Genomic DNA, 21,628 nt, shown 5'->3' on the forward strand with positions numbered 1-21,628 from the left:
CCTATAGCTCAAACTCTCCAACCCTGTCCACATCCTTGTAAATCTTTTCTGAACCCTTTCAAGTTTCACAATATCTTTCCAATAGGAAGGAGACCAGAATTGCACACAGTATTCCAACAGTTCCAACAGCCGCAACATGACTTCCCAACTCCTGTACTCAATACTCTGACCCTAGTCTATTCAACCTCTCCCTATAGCTCAAATCCTCCAACCCTGTCCACATCCTTGTAAATCTTTTCTGAACCCTTTCAAGTTTCACAACGTATTTCCTATATCTGGAAGACCAGAATTGAACACAGTATTCCAAAAGTGTCCTAACTAATGCCCTTACAGCTGCAACACAATCTCCCAACTCTTCCCCAGAATGCATTGACAAACATAAGCAGGTATACCAAATGCCTTCCCAATATCTTGTCTACCTGTAAGAACCAGACAGATATTGGACCAGGATGGGAATGACTTATAGCAAGAAAGAGACAGGAACAATGTGAAAGGCAGTCAGCCAGAGTGGCAATGAAGAAAATGAGAATTTGAAAGTTAGAAAAAGAGAAAAATCAATGAGAAGTTGAAGGAAACAATCAGAGGAAGAGAGGTGAAGCATATTCAATATGTTGTAACTAATGTAGCACTCTGGACATATACTTTGACTAACTGTGAACAACACTATGGAAATTTAACATGTTTTACATGCATTCACAATCTGTCGAGCCAAACATTTTTTTAAGTGGAACACATGTTGTATAAACATTCAATGTATCTTTACTCATTTAGAACACTTGGTAATTGATTTACTTACTGTGCTTATTTCGCAGCTACATCATATAGGTAAGTAATGATCCCATGTAGAATTGCCGTGAATGGTAACTAAATGGCCATTTAAGGCACCAAAGGATTAAACTGGATAGCCCCAAGATTGACTGGTTGGAATGTAATGTCTGATTAACACCTTGCTCAAAACAACATAGGTAAATGCAAACTTAGTGCTGCCTTGTTTTGTACTGACGATGGCATGCATGCCAGTGTTGAATGTGCTGCTGAGTGCTGCATGCTTCATCAGAGGGACTATGATGTTGTGGCCATTACGGAGACGTGGGTTTCACAGGGGCAGGAATGGTTGCTAGATATTCCAGGATTTAGAATGTTTAAAAAGAACAGGGAGGGTGGAAAAATAGGAGGGGGTGTAGCATTGTTAATCAGAGAGTGCGTCACAGCTACAGAAACTAAGGTTGTTGAGGAAGGTTTGTCTACTGAGTCAGTATGGGTGGAAGTTAGGAACAGCAAGGGAACAGCCACCTCATTGGGTTTTTCTACAGACCCCCAATAGCAGTAGGGAGATTGAAGAACTCATAGACTGGCAGATTTTGGAAAAATGCAGATGTATCAGGGTTGTTGTTATGCGTTACTCAACTTTCCCAATATTGACTGGAACCTCCTTAGTGCAGATATTTGGATGGAGCAGTTTTTGTCAGCTGTGTTCAGGAGGGTTTCCTTACTCAGTATGTAGACAGGCCGACGAGGGGAGAGGCCATTTTGGATTTGGTGCTCGCCAATGAGCCAGGACAGGTGTCAGATCTCGCGGTGGAAGAACAGTTTGGTGACAGTGACCACAACTGCCTCACATTTACCATAGCCATGGAGAGGGAAAGGAACAGTTACCAAGAGAAGATATTTATAAAAATGACAAACAGCAGTGGTCCCAAAACACATCCTTGTGGCACACCACTAGTAACCGGACTCTAGACTGAGTATCTTCCTGAAGAAGGGCTTATGCCCGAAACGTCGATTCTCCTGTTCCTTGGATGCTGCCTGACCAGCTGCGCTTTTCCAGCAACACATTTTCAGCTCTGATCTCCAGCATCTGCAGCCCTCACTTTCTCCTCGATAAATCCCCAGGACCTGATCAGGTGTACCCGAGAACTCTGTGGGAAGCTAGAGGAGTGATTGCTGGGCCTCTTGCTGAGATATTTGTATCATCGATAGTCACAAGTGAGGTGCCAGAAGACTGGAGGTTGGCAAACGTGGTGCCACTGTTTAAGAAGGGTGGTAAAGACAAGCCAGGGAACTATAGACCAGTGAGCCTGACCTCGGTGGTGGGCTAGTTGTTGGAGGGAATTCTGAGGGACAGGACATACATTTATTTGGATAGGTAAAGACTGATTCGCGATAGTCAACATGGCTTTGTGCGTGGGAAATCATGTCTCACAAACTTGATTGAGTTTTTTGAAGAAGTAACAAAGAAGATTGATGAGGGCAGAGCAGTAAATGTGATCTATATGGACTTCAGTAAGGCGTTCGACAAGGTTTCCTATGGGAGACTGATTAGCAAGGTTAGATCTCATGGAATACAGGGAGAACTAGCCATTTGGATTCAGAACTGGCTCAAAGGTAGAAGACAGAGGGTTGTGGTGGAGGGTTGTTTTTCAGATTGGAGGTCTGTGACCGGTGCTGGGCCCTCTACTTTTTGTCATTTACATAAATGATTTGGATGCGAGCATAAGAGGTACCAAAATACAGATGACACCAAAATTAGAGGTGTAGTGGACAGCGAAGAGGGTTAGCTCAGATTACAACAGGATCTGGACCAGATGGGCCAATGGGCTGAGAAGTGGCAGATGGAGTTTAATTCAGATAAATGCGAGGTGCTGCACTTTGGGAAAGCAAATCTTAGCAGGACTTATACACTTAATAGTAAGGTCCTAGGGAGTGTTGCTGATCAAAGAGACCTTGGAGTGCAGGTTCATTGCTCCTTGAAAGTGGAGTCGCAGGTAGATAGGATAGTGAAGAAGGCGTTTGGTATGCTTTCCTTTATTGGTCAGAGTATTGAGTACAGGAGTTGGGAGGTCATGTTGCGGCTGTACAGGACATTGATTAGGCCACTGTTGGAATATTGCATGCAATTCTGGTCTCTTTCCTATCGGAAAGATATTGTGAAATTTGAAAGGGTTCAGAAATGATTTACAAGGATGCTGCCAGGGTTGGAGGATCTGAGCTACAGGAACGGCTGAACAGGCTGGAGCTGTTTTCCCTAGAGCGTTTGAGGCTGAGGGGTGACCTTATAGAGGTTTACAAAGTTATGAGGGGCACGGATAGAATAAATAGACAAAGTCTTTTCCCTGGGGTCAGGGAGTCCAGAACTAGAGGGCATAGGTTTAGGGTGAGAGGGAAAAGATGTAAAAGATACCTAAGATTAGATTAGATTACATTACAGTGTGGAAACAGGCCCTTCGGCCCAACAAGTCCACACCGACCCGCCGAAGCGCAACCCACCCATACCCCTACATTTACCCCTTACCTGACACTGCGGGAAAATGAGCATGGCCAATTCACCTGTCCTGCACATCTTTGGACTGTGGGAGGAAACCGGAGAACCCGGAGGAAACTCACGCAGACACGGGGAGAATGTGCAAACTCCACCCAGTCAGTCGCTTGAGGCGGGAATTGAACCCGGGTCTCTGGCGCTAAGGGGCAACATTTTCACACAGAGGGTGGTACATGTATGGAATGAGCTGCCAGAGGATGTGGTGGAGGCTGGTACAATTGCAACGTTTAAGAGGCATCTGGATGGGTATATGAATAGGAAGGGTTTGGAGGGATATGGGCCGGGTGCTGGCAGGTGGGACTAGATTGGGTTGGGATATCTGGTCGGCATGGACAGGTTGGATCGAAGGGTCTGTTTCTATGCTGTACATCTCTATGACTCTAAATGAACTGAGAAGAGCCAGGAGGGGGCATGAAAAAGTTTTGGCAGGAAGGATTAGTGAGAAAGTAGGGCCGGCCAGGTATAGTTTAGGGAACCTGTGCTTAGAGTCTGAGCAGATTGAGGAAGCCTTAAATGAATTTTTTTACTTTGGTTTTCACTAAGGAAAAGGACCTTGTTCTGAAAAAGAACTTCAAGGAGCTGGGAAACAGGCTCGAACAGATCAAGATTGATGAAGTTGATGTGCTGGAAATTTTGGCAAACATTAAGATTGATAGGCCCCCAGGGCCAGACCAGATTTATCCTAGGCTGCTCCAGGAAGTGAGAAAGAAGGTTGCTAAGCCACTGGTGAAGATCTTTGCTTCCTCACTCTCCACAGGTGTCGTACTGGAGGATTGGAGGGAGCCGAATGTTTTTCCTCTTTTCAAGAAGGGGAAATAGGGACATCCCTAGCAATTACAGACCAGTCAGTCTTACGTCTGTGGTCAGCAAGGTTTTGGAAAGTGTTCTGAGGGATAGGATTTATGACTATTTGACAAAACATAGTGTAATTAAAGGCAGCCAGCATAGCCTTGTGATGGGAAGATCGTGCCTCACAAATCTTATTGAGTTCTTCGAGGAGATGTCAAGACAGGTCAATGAAGGTCAAGTAGTGGATGCGATGTATATGAACTTCAGCAAGGCATTTGATAAGGTTCCCCATGGTAGGCTCATTCATAAAGTCAGGAGGTATGGGATACAGGGAGATTTGGCTATCTGGATTCAGAATTGGTTGGCTGACAGAAGGCAGAGAGTGGTTGTAAATGGAAAGTATTCTGCCTGGAGGTCAGTGGTGAATGGTGTCTCACAAGGCTCTATTCTTGGGCCTCTGCTCTTTGTAGTTTTTATAAATGACTTGGATGAGGAGGTTGTGGGTTGTGGGGTGGGTTAGTAAATTCACAGATGACACAAAGGTTGGAGGTGCCGTTGATAATATTGAGGGCTACTGCAGGCTGCAGCGTGACATAGACAGGATGCAGAGCTGGGCTGAGAAATGGCAGATGGAATTCAGCCTGGATAAATGCAAAGTGACGTATTTTGGAAGGTCGAACTTGAATGCTGAATATAGGATTAAAGACAGGATTCTTGGCAGTGTGGAGGAACAGAGGGATCTGAATGCTCAAATGCATAGATCGCTCAAAGTTGCCACCCAAGTGAATAGGGTTGTTAAGAAAGCATATGGTGTTTTGGCTTTCATTAACAGGGGGATCGAGTTTAAGAGCCGCAAGGTTTTGCTGCAGTTCTACAAGACCCTGGTGAGACCACACTTGGAATATTGTGTCCAGTTCTGGTCGCCTTATTATAGGAAAGATACGGAGGCTTTGGAGAGCAAAGAAGGTTTACCAGGATGCTACCTGGACTGGAGGGCTTGTCTTAGGAAGAGCGGTTGACTAATTTCAGACTTTTCTCTCTGGAAGGATGGAGGAAGAGAGGTGACCTGACAAGGTAATGAGAGGCATGAATAGAATCAATAGACAGAGACATTTCTCCATGGCAGGACTGACTGGCATGAGGGGTTATCGTTTTAAGATATTAGGAGGAAGGTATAGAGGAGACGTCAGAGGAAGGTCTTTACGCAGCGGGTTGTGAATGCATGGAATGCATTGCCAGCGGTGGTGGTGGAAGCAGAGTCATTAGGGACATCTGAGCGACTGCTGGACATGCACATTGACAGCAGTGAATTGAGGGGTGCATAGGTTAAGTTATTATATTTTAGAATAGGAAAAATCCTCAGCACAACATCGTGGGCCAAAGGGCCTGTTCTGTGCTATATTTTTCTATGTTCTATGTTCTAGAGACTCAAAGTTTACAGGAACACAAAATACTAACTTGCATTTCTTAAGCAAGAGTTGCATTCTGGCTTCTGCAGGGGCTGGAATTAGTTCAAGATGAATTGAAAGCCAGAGAGCATGCCACTATAACTTTAAGATATTGTGTTGAAGGCTTTGGTTCATGAGGTACACAGGAGGAGAGATAATCCCCAAGAGGTCAGGAAGTCCTCCAGATAAACACTGCAGTCGATCACTTTTGATTTCAATACAAGCAGGCTAATCCTGAAAACTTGGACATGTTTAATGACTTACAATAGATTGTCATGATCAGTGAATGTATATTCACATGCCATACCCTGTAAACTGTACCATGAACCACACTACCTGTTCTGTTTATTACAGTCTTTTCAGTTGTCTGCCAGCAATTTCTATCATCACAACTTAAACCTCAAGTTCAGAACTTTATGCCTCACTCTCACACTGAGCATTATCTCAAGCGACACATTCATACCTCACAGCTTGTGCACACTCTAGTTCTTCAAAAGTGGCAGGTACATCATTCAAATATATTGCACTCTGTTTACTGACACATTTCCTCTCTTGCTGGGCCAGTTGGTGCACAATAAAAGGCAGAAGCAGCTAATTGGTGGGGATGCAGGTAGGGATGCCCATACTCATCTCCATAAAGGCACTTGCAGACCTAACCATGATGCAGCGTCTGATTGCTGACGTCTCTTGTTCCATTACAGAAAAAGCAGAGGACAGTCAATGCCTTAGTATTGCAATCGAACCTCAAACTCAAATCGTGTTATTTCTGCTTGATGTCAGGTAAGTTCATTACATCTATTCTAGATTTCTTCTGATTCCAGGAAGGTTCCAGTCAATTGGAAAATGGCTAATGTGACACTCCTCTTCAGGAACGAAGGAAGACAAAGCAGGAAACTATAGGTCAGTTAGCCTCACATCTGTCACTAGGAAAATGCTGGAATCTATTATTCAGAAAGAAATAGCAGGGCAAATAAGAAAGGGTAACACAATCAAACAGATCCAACATGTTTTTGTGAAAGTGAAATTGTGTTTGACAAATTTTCTACAGAATATAACAATCAGAGTTGAAAAAGGGAAATTTGTAGATGTAGTGTACTTGGATTTTCAGAAGACATTAAATAAGTTGTCACATATAAGGTAATGCACAAGATAGGAGCTCACAGTATTGGGGTTAATGTTTTAGCATGAATTGAGGTTTGGTTAACAGAAAGAGAGAATCATGATTAAGGGGTCTTTTTTAGGTTGAAAAGATATAACTTGTGGAGTGCTACAAGGATTAATCCTCGGGTCTCAATTGGAAGGGGCAGAGTGTAACGTATCATCGGCAAAACTAGATACAAATATAGGTGGAAGGGTATGTTGTGTTAAGGACATATGGAATCTGCAAAGGGATATAGATAGGTTGTGTGAGTGAGCAAAAACTTGACTGATGGACTTTAATATAGAAAGGTGTGAGGTCATATATTTTGGCAGGAAGAACCAATGGGCAAGTTATAATTCAAGTGTAAAGAGACTCCAAAAAAGTGCAACCCAAAGGATTTGGATGTTCTCGTGTATGAAATACAAAATGTCAATTTCAGGTGCAGCAAATAATTAAAATGACAAATGGAATTTCGGCCTTTGTTACGGGGAGGCGGAGGGGATGGGGTTGGGATTTAAAAATAGAGAAGTGTTGCTACAACTGTACAGGATACAGGGGAGGTCACACCTGGTGTATAGTGTACAGTTATGGTTCCTGTATTTAAAAAAAGGTATGGAAGAAGTTCAAAAGAGATTCATTAGGCTGATTCCTGGGATGAAGGGGTTGACTTATCAAGAAAGGCTAAATAGGATAAGCCATTATTCATTTGAGTTTAGAATAAAGAAGGTGAACATATTTAAACATATAAATTTCTGAGGGAGCTTGACAGGGTAACTGTTGAGAAGATATTTTAAAATGGGAGAAATCTCAAACTAGGAAATATAATAAGAGAATAAGGGAGCCCTCATTTAAAACTGCAATATGATGAAATTTTCTCTCCCAGTGGGAGCTGAATATCTGGAGTTTTCTAAACTGTTTGGAGGCTAGATCACTGAAAGTAGTTAAAGCTGATATGGAAAGATGTTTGAAACAACAAGGAGTTGATAGCTGGTGCAGATCAGTCATGAATGGCAGGACAGCTGTGGGGGCCAAATGGCCAACTGCTGATCTGTTTCCTTCTATTCTGATGAAATCATGCTTGAGAATATTAGTGTTCAGTGGAGATTACAGACTCTCACAAAGATCCTGCAGTCTGTCCTTCAATCAGCTATGAAGGTTATTGAAGTGCTGCCTCATATGAGTGAAGCACGATTCTGTTTGTTCTCTCTCAAGGAATATTTAGTGGCTCTGTACTAAATGACTCAACAGGAAGTGCCAGGAAGAAAGGATCATAAAAGTTTTGGGTGCCCTTGAATATTGAGCCCTCAAGTTTGTGACTCACTGTTCCAAGCACGACCTGTGTAACTTTTCATGCCTGTGCAAGGATGTGCATAAATGTAAACTGGAATTGGAGACTGGCAGTGACCACACCCAGAGTAGATGGATTAAGTGTTTTCTTCTATCTGAACACATGGGCTCTACTCATAAACAAGGTGAGAATTTTGAAAGGGCAATTGGACTAATCTGGTGATTTCACAGTACAAGATGAAGATACTTGCGCACAGGGCACACACATAGTGTCCAATTGTGTACAATACAAATCCTGATCATAGACGATCATGATCATCACAGATTATAGATATTCACCACTATAGAGCACAAATTGTTACTGATGATTTTACAAGTGGCATTTGAGGCAATTGTCAATAAAAGAGAACCCTGGTTGCAGGAGGCCACAAAACTGATTTTCTCTTAACCCCCACCCATAAATATCTGCCAACATGCTCTTTTTTGCAAGTGCTGCCTTTCTTGTGTGATGCAGGAAATGGGGGGGACAAGGTATCCTCACTGATACAGCACTTACAATCTCCTACTGTATTTGCATAACACAGCTTGTGCTGCATTCATTGGAATAAGGTTCCCATGTCAAAGATCGATGTACAAGTATGCCAATTCACTCATTGTCAGAGTCCTCCATGTCCCACTATATGGAGAACTATGCTGAAGTTTCTAGGGCTGGATGCCTTACAGGATGGTTATTTGTAAACAAGGGCTACCCTGCACAACCATGGCAGATCACACCAATCTGCAGTCCTCACTTTCTCCTCCATTCTGCAACCCCTTGACTGAGGCCAAGCATAGATTAGATTAGATTACAGTGTGGAAACAGGCCCTTCGGCCCAACAAGTCCACACCGACCCGCCGAAGCGAAACCCACCCATACCCCTACATTTACCCCTTACCTAGCACTACGGGTAATTTAGTGTGGCCAATTCACCTGACCCTGCACATCTTTGTGATATGGGAGGAAACCGGAGCACCCGGAGGAAACCCACGCAGACACGGGGAGAACGTGCAAACTCCACACAGTCAGTCGCCTGAGGCGGGAATTGAACCCGGGTCTCTGGCGCTGTGAGGCAGCAGTGCTAACCACTGTGCCACCGTGCCGCCCACTGTGCCACCGTGCATAGATACGATGCTGCTCATTCTTTGACAGGGTATGGTGCAGCAGACAATAGAAGAGGCACTGATACTTGTTTTGGTATTGGAGGGGTATTGTGGGTACTTGAAATACAGTGCAGACAGATTGTGCTATATAATCCTAGCATGTTTTGCTTTGTACAACTGGAGCAACAAGGGGCTATGACGGATGCTGAAAAGTTGGGAGAGTAACAACTGTCTTCCAAGAAAGAAAAATGATGTCATTGAGAATGGGTGGGGTTTTCAACCTACAGAATGGTAGAGTGATGCAGCATCAGGTGTAACAAGCCAGGACCTTAAACACCTCCCAGTCCCATTAGGTACGAGATGGTTGCAATGATCATATGTTGACTGTCATTTTGTTACTGCTTGAAAAGCAAGCAGTTCCTCTCTGTTCCCAGAAGCAAATGCAGTTTCTCTTTATTTGTTTTGTTCTTTGCCTTAGACTTTCCAGCATGAGATGGCCCAACATGGGACAAAAGATGTCTGGCTACACTGGCCTTTGGGGAATGAGTAGCACCCAGTTAGGCACCCAAATACCATGACACTAAGGATGCTTCTCCACTATAATTTGGTTCATAAATTCCAATTAATTTACAAACATACACTTATATTTGCAATGAAGTGTCAGCTACACAACCGATATTTGCTGAGAAATGTATGTGCACAGTGAAAGTTAGCTCCTGACTGACAGCGTTTGACCAGATATATGGCTGGGATTCGGAAATGGGAATCCCGGTGATCCCAGTAGTGGTGATCCCAGTAGTGGTCTGTTAGGACAGACAACTCCTGGAGAATTCCACTACGAGGAGAAAGTGAGGACTGCAGATGCTGGAGATCAGAGCTTAAAAATGTGTTGCTGGAGAAGCGCAGCAGGTCAGGCAGCATCAAAGGAACAGGAGAATCGACGTTTCGGACATAAGCCCTTCTTCAGGAATCATGCTTTCAATGTATTCACATTCTTTCTATCCTATGGTGCCCAAAACTTGCATAGTACTCCAGTTGAGGTCCTGAAGAAGGGCTTATGCCCAAAACGTCGATTCTCCTGTTCCTTTGATGCTGCCTGACCTGCTGCGCTTTACCAGCAACACATTTTTGAATTCCACTACAAACCTTACTCCAGCCCGAAAAATATCCATTGACAATTACTTTCTGCTTCATGTCACTCAGCCAATTTTGTATTCATGTTGCTGCTGTCCCTTTAATACCGTAAGCTATAGCTTTCCCCAACTCTGTTGTGTGACACTGTATCAAATACCTTCTGAAAGTCCACATATACACATCAACAGCATTACCCTAGTTGAGTCATTTCTATTTCCTTTATCGTGCCAAGGAGCTCTAGATTTGTTCATCTTCCCATTCCCTTTTGAGGGAATATACCTCCCCTGTACCTGAACCATTTGCTCTTTGCAAATAGCCTATTGTTCAGCTGCTGCTTTTCCTGCCAAGCTTTGTTTCCAGTTGTCTGATCAACTCGGATTTTGTGCCAATAAAGTCTGCTCTTCCAAAGTTTATTATTCTTACTCTGGTATGACCAACATAATTTTTTATCATTATCCTGATCTTTATGATACAAAGTTCACTGTCCCCCAAATGGTCCCCAGTATCACGTGTTCTACTTGATCCAACTCATTCCAAAGAACCAGGTCTAGCAATATCTTCTTTCTTATTGGAATAACACACACTGCTGTAGGAAATCCTCCTAAACACAATCTAGAAATATATGTCCCTTGCTGCTAAATCAATAATCTATATATAGACTGGGATAGTGGTAAAATTCCCAATTATTACCACACAAGGCTGTTTCCACTTCTCTGTAATTTCCTTGCAGATTTGTTCCTCCATTTTCTCCCACTAGTTGGTGGACCATAGATTACACTGAGCAATGTGATTGTCCCTTTCTTATTGTCTAATCTCCAGGAAATTAATTCTGTCCAATAAGCATCTGAAACATTTACTTTCTCCAAGATTGCAATGTTTTCCTTAACCAAAAATGCTAGTCACCTCTCTTTTTTTATTTCTTATCTTTGCTGAATACCTTAGGGAGGTTACGGCATAATGGAATGTCAATGGACTAGTAACTCAGAATAGGCGAGAGTGAGGACTGCAGGTCAGAGTCAAGTGTGTGATGCTGGAAAAGCACAGCAGGTCAGGAAGCATTGAGGAGCAGGAGAGTCGACGTTTCAGGCAAAAGCCCTTTGTTATTCCTGATGGGAAAACGTCAACTCTCCTGCTACCTGGATGCTGCCTGAGCTGCTATGCTTTTACAGCACCACACTCTCAACACTAGTAACTCAGAATCTCAGATTAACATTCTGGGGATATGTCATGGAGTCATAGAGATGTACAGCACAGAAACAGACCCTTTGGTACAACTCGTCCATGCCGACCAGATATCCCAACCCACTCTAGTCCCACCTGCCAGCACCCAGACCATATACCTCCAAACCCTTCCTATTCATATACCCATCCAGATGCCTTTTAAATGTTGCAATCTTACTAGCCTCCACCACTTCCTCTGGCAGCTCATTCCATACATGTACCACTCTCTGCATGAAAATGTTGCCTCTTAGGTCTCTCTTATATCTTTCCCTTCTCACCCTAAACCTCAGCCCTCTAGTTCTGGACTCCCTACCCCAGTGAAGAGACTTTGTTTATTTATTGTGTCCATGCCCCTCATGATTTTATAAACCTTTAAAAGGTCACCCCTCAATTTCCAATGATCCAGGGAAAACAGCCGTAGCCTATTCAACCTTTCCATATAGCTCAAATCCTCCAACCTTGGCAACATCCTTATAAATCTTTTCTGAACCCTTTCACAACATCCTGCCGATAGGAAGGAGACCAGAATTGCATGAAACATTCCAACAGTGGCCTAACCAATGTCCTGTACAGTCACAATATGACCTCCCAACTCCTGTACTCAATACTCTGACCAATAAAGGAAAGCATATCAAACACCTTCTTCACTATCCTATCTATCTATGATTCTACTTTCAGGGAGCTATGCACTCCAAGGTCTCTTTGTTCAGCCACACTCCCTAGGACCTCACCATTAAGGTCCATGTGTTTGAATCCCATTATGGTAGATCGTCAAATTTGAATTCAATAAAAAATAAATGAATAGCTAGGCTAATGGCAGCCTAGTAACCATTGTTATAAATACCCACCTGATTCAATAATGCTCTTTGGGGAAGGAACAATGCCTCCTTATGCAGTCTGGCTGACATGTGATTTCAGACCCACAATAATATAGTTGACTTTGAAAAGGTTTTGTGAACCATTCAGTTCAGGGGCTAATGGATGGGCAAGGCTTGCCCAATAAGCAATGCCCACATCCCATGAATAAATAAAAACAACTTGCAACCAGGAATATATACCACCAAGCCTTTCCTTGAGGCAACTTTCTGTTATTGGTACAATATTAATATAGTACAAGGTAAAATACATTGATATCTTTATTACAGTGAAGTGCTCAAAGGGCACAGTACTACAATTGAAGTTAAATCAGTGTTTTATAAAAGCTTCATCGTAATTTCCTTGCTTATGAACTCTGTGCCTCCCTTTATAAGGTTGCATGGTCCTTATGCCATTCTAATTGCTTTCCCAGCTTCCTCAGTTAGAAACAAAAAAAACTGCAGATGCGGGAATCCAAAGTAGACAGGCAGGAGGCTGGAAGAGCACAACAAGCCAGGCAGCATCAGAAGATGGAGAAGTTGACATTTCAGGTCTAACCTTTCTCCACTTCCTGATGCTGCCTGAATTGCTGTGTTCTTCCAGACTCTGCCTTACCAGCTTCCTCTGCTGGATTCAATAAGTTGTGCACATCTACCCCAGGTCTCTCTGCTCCTGCACCCACATTAGAAATCTTTTAAAGCTGATTTTAATTGCTCTTACCTTAGCCATGCTGCCTCCCTCCCACTAGCCATGTGTAAATCACTATTTCGGTCCCTAGCTGGCCCAGCTTCTCACTTTATCAACCATTTACTATCTGGATGCTTATGGAAGATGTTGGGATTTTGTTTTATATTAGCAGCTAATATCTTCTCATATTCACTTTTTGCTGCTGTTATTCCTCTTTCACTTCCCCCATCTGAATACTCTGTATTCAACTTGCTTTTCACTTGTATTATCAACATGGCACTTGTTATATGTACCACTCGTAGCTTCAACTCATAGCTTGTTTTCATTCTGGGAGCTCTGACTTAGTAAACCCTGCATTTATCCCTTCTAAGAGAAATACCTCCACTCTACATAATCTACTGTCTCTTTAAAGGCAGCTCAAGGTTCCATTACAGTTTTGTCTGCAAATCTTTGATTCCAATTTATTTCTGCACAATCCATTCTCATGCCATTGAAGTTGGCTTCCTCTCAGTTTTAAGTACTTTCACATGAGATTGTTTCTTGTTTTTTCCAATTTCAAAGTTAAACCTTATGAGGTCATGATCACCTTCTCACATAGTTCCCTAAGACCACAGGTAATAGGAACAGGGACGAGGCCATTCAACCCCTTGAGCCTGTTGCACAGTTCAATAGGATCATAGCTGACCCAATGTTCCTCACATCCACCTTCGTGCAATTTGATTCCCCGACTGATTAAGAATCTATATATTACCCCATTGATAATTGATCCACCTAAGTCCCCAGAACCAGATCCAGCAATATCTCTATTTATAGGACAGAAACACACCAATCCAGAAAACTTTCCTGAGCATATCTTAGAACTCTGCCAAATTTGCTCCTGAGAGGAGCAAATTTAAAGCATATAATTAAATGTTAAACAGTGTCAAAGAAGCATAAGTAGATTAGAAAAATATCATAAATTAGCTTGGTCAAATGTGGGGTAAGGTTTTTTTTTAATTACAAAAGATACAGAGTCACCTTGTATAGACCACAAAAATAATGTATGGATAAATTGACACAGCTATTATCATATGATTTGCTACAATACAATAGCAATACCATCTGTTGCTTTCAGTGACTAGAAACCGTGTTGAGAAAGAGGAAAATATAGCAAGTGCTGGAAATTGGAAATGAAAACAAGATGAAGGAAACTCTCAGCACTCATTTTACATTATTACACAAAACATATGTGTGTAATAATGAATGAAAAAAAACTGAACTTGACCAGCATTATCCCATCATAAAAATATGTTTTACAAATGTTGGTGCAATGTAAACAATGCTCATTTGAATGAGTTACAATATGCTACCAAAGAAGAACATTCATTATAGAGCAGAGGTAAGATTTGGCAAATAAAAGCTTCTTTAATGTAATGGTCTATAGATTGAGTCTCACTAGCGAAAGATTCTCATCTTGCCAATCAACACTTGTTTGGAGAATGGGACCTGTGCTCTCAGCATCAAGAACCGTGTTAGTGCCAGTCTCAACCAATTTTTTCAACTTTCACACCAATGTCCACAACTTTCAGGGCTTTGAAGATTCCACCTCTTACTGACATTGCTTTACAAACACAGAAAATATCCACAATATTTCAACCTTTATTCGGGATATGTCCATTTGTTTTATTAATACAGGTAGTTCTTCTCTCATTCAATAGTTGTGTTCTAGTACAATCCCATATCATAGGAAAATTGTGCTTTAGAAATAGTGCTTAGAATATTGGCAATGTAATCACATTACAGCCAGTACACGTGATTCAAAGTTCGCGCTTTAGAAACAATATCCCTAATTCATCAATCCTGTTATAGCAAATTCACATTAATAAAATGTGTGTTATAGCAGAACAACTTGTAATTCTTTACAATGAAAGACAGAAATAAGACCTGAGTGAAGCAAACTTAAAGCATATAATTAAATGTTAAACAGTGTCAAAGAAGCATAAGTAGAATAGAAAAATATCATAAATTAGCTTGGTCAAATGTGGGGTAAGGTTTTTTTTAATTACAAAAGATACAGAGTCACCTTGTATAGACCACAAAAATAATGTATGGATAAATTGACACAGCTATTATCATATGATTTGCTACAATACAATAGCAATACCATCTGTTGCTTTCAGTGACTAGAAACCGTGTTGAGAAAGAGGATAATTTCTATTTTTAATTCTACTTTTGGTCACATCTAATCTTGTCAGCCCAGAACTGGAAATTAAGGTGTGATTATGGAATGATAAGTATATTTATATATAGTAAACACATTGAAGCAACAACTTACAGGTACAGAAGGATTTCTCACACTGATGCTTGGGGTTGTTGCTCGTAGTGCTCCACTTGCTCCATGGTAATACTTAAAGCAGATTTTTGTTTCAGCTGGAAGATAGATTAAGGTCATGTTCAAGCTTTAGGAGATCACAATATGAAACATTACTTTTCATTCCAGTTTTTTTTCCCCTTCTGGTGGTTTGTACTAAACATGAGCTACATTTTGATTAATTTTATATGTATTCTTCATTTTAGAAACTTACGATCTCCCTCCCCACCCACCCCTCCCTGTGACATTTTAAGTTTTTAAAAATTGTTTTTTTCTCATGTGGAAAGGTTTCATAAGTGCTCATCATGTTCTGATACTTCACCCAAGTATCCATTGTTCACTTGTGAACTTTGACAGCAAGTGCCATTGGAGCATTTCACTGTGCAGTCAAGTATCATATCATTCTCATACAATATTTACAAGCACAACCAGGAAGATCCCCAGTCAGCAGTTAGGGCGACACATCCTGGTAATTTCCTCCCTCTAATCTCCAGTGCATTACAAAGAAGCAGTGATATGCCAATCACAAAATACTGTGAACAAACATAATTAAGCACAAAGCTTGAACAGATATTGTTAAAAAAAATCTTTTTGTGATATTGTTTGTTCGTTGTCATCAGCTTCCCAGAATGCTGACTGCTATCAATTTCTGCCTTTGTCTTGTGCTGCCCTTAGAAACTGTAAACAACTTATTTTTTTTCAGATTCATTTTCTGAAACATTGAATATAGTGAGTGACTCCACAAAATTTATTTCTACGTAAGAATGATTTGTAAAATGTTCACATGTGGAGACGTTCAACACAACACAGTAGTCCACTCCAGCAATGGGTCTGAGATTAACTTAAAAAAACAATTTGACAGCAAAAAGATTAAATTTAGCTAAAAGAAAATCTATCAAAGATACCATTTATCTTTTTTTAATCTTACAAGGATTTTTCCAGAGCCAAGGCACACAGCAACATTAGAGATTGGGATATTTATGAGGTGACATAAATTCATAACTATGAATTCCCAGAAAAAAAGTGTCCGGTAAAATGGAAGAGCTGTATTAACAGTTTCACTTGATTAGAATGAAGCTCTTAAATTGTTTTCTGTCATTTGCACTCTAAGTTAACTTTTGGCCCAATAGCAAAATCTCAGGAGTAAGGATTACAATAAGTCTTTCACCTAAAAAACATTTACCAGTAACTGCAGCATAATTCCCTTCACTCTCTATTGCTCAATTCCATTACATCAATGGTCCTCCGCATTTTAGTAAAAGCTCTAATGTTGGTACCTAGAACGAGCACCTGAAACAGATATTAGGCTGTATTGCACATGGAAAAAGACCTATGCCTGTTTGAAAAACCCTCCTTGAAATTAAGAAGAACTGCCATATTCAGAATAATGTGTCTCCATTGCTGGAGGTCACCAGCAAGAAAAATAAAGCTGCAAAAATAATGAATATGGAACCAGGAGGACCAAGACTGTGCCTCCCATCTCTACAAAATCACAATGAAACTTAATTAGCCACTTCAATTTCCTGCTTGATTACCCTTCTACCCATCCTCTCTCCCAATCACCTACTAACAACCCAGGGGCCATCCGAAAGACCCCTGCGTCTACCTTTGCCACGGTGAAACCAATTAGCTGCCACGGAATGTCTGTTTGACACCCACAGCTCTCCAATGATGAGTTGTTAAAAATCTATGCCCAATTTATGTTAAGCTTAGTACCTGGTTTGCACTCCCAGGACACTGCCTATTTTCACCCAGGTAGTTTTGAAGTTGCAAAGGAAAGCTAAGTTAAAAGATTTCATCTTTTTCACAAGAGGCCAGAGTTCAGAAGAGAATCACACAGATTCTTAATCCAAGATGTTAACAGATTCGAGGAACGTGACAGGAAAAAATGTTCTAATATCAGGAAAATTGCTAAGTTGAATGCGGCGCAGTTTCATTCCTTTCAGAGTGATGCATCACGTGCTCATTCTTTTCCAGGGCAGACTGTATTACTGATTAAATAAGGTGTTTAACCCATGGCTCCTGATTTGCAGGGAGTATTAGTTACACACGTCTTGATGTGGATGTGCTGGTGTTGGACTGGGATGGACAAAGTTAAAATCACACCACACTAGGTTATAGTCCAACAGGTTTGTTTGGAAGCACTACCTTCAGAGTGAAGCTGGTGTTGTATGATTTTTAACATCTCGTGTTGTCACTGTTATTGCAGCATGGGTCCTGTTCAGTGTTTTCATAAGCAGGCTGAGCACAATTAGTCAGACCGACATCACAGAATTGTTACAGTGCAGAAGAAGACCATTTGACCCATCTCATCGGCTCCAGCTCTCTGAGCATTTTGACTTAAAGGCAACTTCATGCCTTTGTTCCAGCACAATATTTCTATTTAATTAATCATCCAATGCCTTCTTGAATGTCTCACTTGAATCTTCCTCCACCACACATCCATACATTCTGCAGAGTACAATATTTTGAAACTGAACAAGTTGCAAGATGTTGAGCATTTAGCTTGTATTTATTGCTCAAACACAGCCACTTCCTCCATTCTTCGCATATAATTAATAAAGCAAACAGTGATTAAAGCAACCTGGACAGATTTTGAAATTTTACAGTAACTTCTGTCCCTCATCTGAAATTGCTCATTTTCTCATAAATAATGACAATGTCATTAGCCTCAGTTAAAATCTGACAGACAAATATTTGCAATCATGGACTTACTATTTGCTTAAAAAAAAATGCTTAAAATTGAATATTACTTCTTATTCAAAAGAATCGGTTCCCAATCAGTTTTTCCATCCTAAACTGATTAAATATGCATCGCACCTTTCTGGATAACACTGGGGCTAAAATGTGAGTATGGCTGCATCTAACATCCATATAGGTCTGATGAATGCAACTAAATAAGTGTCTATAGATAATAAATGTGCATAGCATTCCTTACCTACAAGTAGATGTAAGATATAAAGGAACAATAAATATTGGCACTGAAAAAGAGGAATTTTTGACATGTCACTATGGCCTCCTCAGTTAATTCTCATTAATATCTAGGATATCAACACTTTTTAATCTTAGCCATTTGGTAATAGGGATGACTATATTGTGAATCATAATGTTCTCAAACAGCTTAAGGTTCAGCACTCTAATATGCAAGAAGTGTGATGAAAATCCTTTCTACACATTCAAACAGAACTTCCACTGCACTTCTGACAAAGTTAGGGAGATGGATCAGGAGCAGCTCTGATTTCCATCAGATCTAATGTGCATTTCATTCCAAGTAAATAACAGAGACTGACACTTTATTATCAGTCTGGACTTTGTATGTTACAATTGGCTTCCTGTTCATTCTGTCAGTGAGGAACATCTCAGAATACTTGTTAAAACTTTACTGATGAGTTAATCACATGTGTTGAATGCTATTATAATTTTTCTCAATTGAACACTTGTGAATGTGGCTATCTTCTGTTTATTTTTCAAATGGTCAAAAGATTTAATCACAAAATTACAATTTCCAGTGTTTCCTTCAGTTGCTGTACGTGATGTGTTTTATTCAGTGCAATGACCTTACAAAGGTCTTCCAGGTGGCCATGCACATGCATTATTTATCACAGGGTAAAGTCTGCACACAGCTTCTCAGATTGCTGCATTACTGTGGACCTGCAGAACCTAGCAGTTACATTGATTATATTCTTTGTTCCTTTGAGAGTGGCATAATTAGTGTTTTATTGTTCCTGGCTAAAGCCTGCCCCTAACATAACATGCCAAATCAATAAAATAGCTCTGAAACTACAGAACGCAAAACCTTCCAATAGTTGTTGGAAAATAAATGAAATAACAACTTTAGGGTTGTGGGTATTTTTTCTTAGTGTGATTTGACACCACTAATGAGAAATATTCACAGTATTCAATACATAGCATGGAATAAAAGCTATGCAATGAAAGTGTAATTCCCCATACTGCTTAATTATTTCAACCCCCTTAAAAGAGGCTTTAATAAATCTTAAGTCTAAAGCCTAAATGTTTAGATCTACAGTAAATTGGACATTCAATCAGGAAAAGTGAGATTTATAATTTATATCTCTCATTGAACATTGAGATTCACCACTTGAATAATCTACACAGGAATCATCTCCACCTTTCACTTATATCAACATCTTCAGTGATCACAACCCAATTGTACACTGCACTAAAATCAACTATAAAGGTTAAGAATTAGTAGCTAAAGGAATAAACTGGACATTAAATCCAGAGTGCAGACCCATTAGGCAGTTGGTATTTCCTTCAAACAAGCACTTGTCCAGCAGCTCCTGCAACCAACAATGTCCAAGCCACATAGCCTTTCAATTCTCCTCCACATATTAGCTTCCAATGTTAATGTACAGGTTCAGATGCTAGGCAGGTCTGCAACCTTTAAAATTGTACTTCGCTTATGCAGCAAACAAAGCAGGAATTTCCTACCTTGATAGCTAGACTATGAAGACTATGTACTTTGGCATGGACATTTCACAGCAAGTGAATGCAGAATGTCTCTGAATGAACATGAGCTACTCACATTTATGTCAACATTGCTGTTCTACAGGGAATCAGCTTTGATGACATGAGCTCCATAGCAAGGTTAACTCTACTTTCAATTGGCAGAGTACAGATCTCTCCGCCCCCACCCCCACTCCGGCCTATCACCCTCACCTTATCACCCTCACCTTAACCTCCTTCCACCTATTGCATCTCCAACGCCCCTCCCCCAAGTCCCTCCTCCCTACCTTTTATCTTAGCCTGCTTGGCACACTTTCCTCATTCCTGAAGAAGGGCTCATGCCCGAAACGTCGATTCTCCTGCTCCTTGGATGCTACCTGACCTGCTGCGCTTTTCCAGCAACACATTTTCAGCTCTGATCTCCAGCATCTGTAGTCCTCACTTTCTCCTACATGTACAGAAGGCCATGAACATGCTATAGACTTTGCAGTCAGTAAAAGATTGATGTAGTCAATTCAGCCATCAGTAGCCACCTCTGAATACCCCACTTCTCTGAAGGAAATGCTGCCAACATCTGCATTCATGCATCAACATGAGTTTTGACATTTCAGACAAAGATTCATTTTATGGGCAAAATTCCATGCCCACCCTGGGTGGGCTTGCAGATGCTGAAAAAGGAGGGGTGGGTTCATAAAATTCTATCACTTTCTTTCCCACCAACCACCCACTCAATACTATCCCTACCATAATTTTACAAGCAGTGAGGGAGGCATGAAGAAGCCAATTCATCACTACTTGTTGCTTCCAATGTCATTTCACAATGGCAGGCTGAAGTCAGTGATTGGTTGGAAACCTGTGGCAGGTAATATTGCAGGGATCAGGTTGTCTCCTTTATGAACCACTACCCTCATGCTTTGGTCACACCCGCATTTCCCCATCCCTATTTCTTGTCCAACTTGGTACCTGATTCCTTTTGTCATTCCCTTGTCCAGGCCTACCAGTCTGGCCCCAGACATAATTCCACAATTCTCAATCCTCCTCCTCACTTTGATTTCTATGCAGCTCCAGTGAGCTGTCATTGAGGACTGGCTGCAGAACCAGTTGTGGCCATCCACTCCCAGTGGCAATGCAGGGACCAGACATTTGCTGGTCATTTGATTAACTGGCAATTCTGAGGCAGGATTGCTTGACCAGATGGGGTTGGAAGATTCACCACGAGTCCAACAGTTGATAAATTGTTGCAGGATAAATGGACTCGGCAAAATTGTTTCCTGCACAATTCTGTCGTTTGACTATGAAATTTTGAGAGCATTTGATTTGATTTATTGTATTCACATGTACCTGAGCACAGTGAAAAGTTTTGTTTTGCAAGCAGTACAGGCAGATCATAGCAATCCAAATTGTAAGAAATTATTAATTATCCTGGGTCATTTCACATGTTGGATGAGACAGAGAAAATGTAGCCAATATACCTCAGTCATCAGGGATAGGCAAAAACAATAGGTCCTTTAGATTTGTTCCCTGAATGAACTGTACATCAGCAATTTTTATGTTCACAACAAACATTGCCACAAGATATCACAGTGCCTTCTCAAGGTCTGGTCAATGGAACTATCTTGACCTACTTATCACCAGAGAAATGTGATCTGCCCAATGTTTCACATGCATTCACCTGCACTAAGTACTCTGAGGCACTTTCTTATCAGTGCCAGAATGAAGTTACAAGCCCCAAGGTTTCACTGTTCTAAATACAACACATTATTGTGCATCGATATCCCCGTTGCAAGCAC

The 21,628-nt window shown here is 41.1% G+C and overlaps 1 protein-coding gene across 11 annotated transcripts in view; it reads right to left on the reverse strand.

Annotated features, from left to right (window-relative positions):
- LOC122549923 (E3 ubiquitin-protein ligase HECW1-like) overlaps positions 1 to 21,628 on the reverse strand; it is a 464,685-nt gene that overhangs the window by 272,133 nt on the left and 170,924 nt on the right. For 10 of the 11 annotated variants that reach the window (XM_043690154.2, XM_043690156.2, XM_043690157.2 and 7 more), the window contains one exon: positions 15,336 to 15,430. The exons of the other annotated variant lie outside the window; for it this stretch is intronic. In XM_043690154.2, the coding sequence (XP_043546089.2) occupies positions 15,336 to 15,430 (95 nt within the window). The remainder of the gene's footprint in view (positions 1 to 15,335; positions 15,431 to 21,628) is intronic. 11 annotated transcript variants of the gene reach the window in all.

Source organism: Chiloscyllium plagiosum, unplaced genomic scaffold, assembly GCF_037043375.1.
Source record: "Chiloscyllium plagiosum isolate Xiang-an unplaced genomic scaffold, Cpla_swu_hap1 HiC_scaffold_5, whole genome shotgun sequence".
NCBI classification, from domain to species: Eukaryota; Metazoa; Chordata; class Chondrichthyes; order Orectolobiformes; family Hemiscylliidae; genus Chiloscyllium; species Chiloscyllium plagiosum.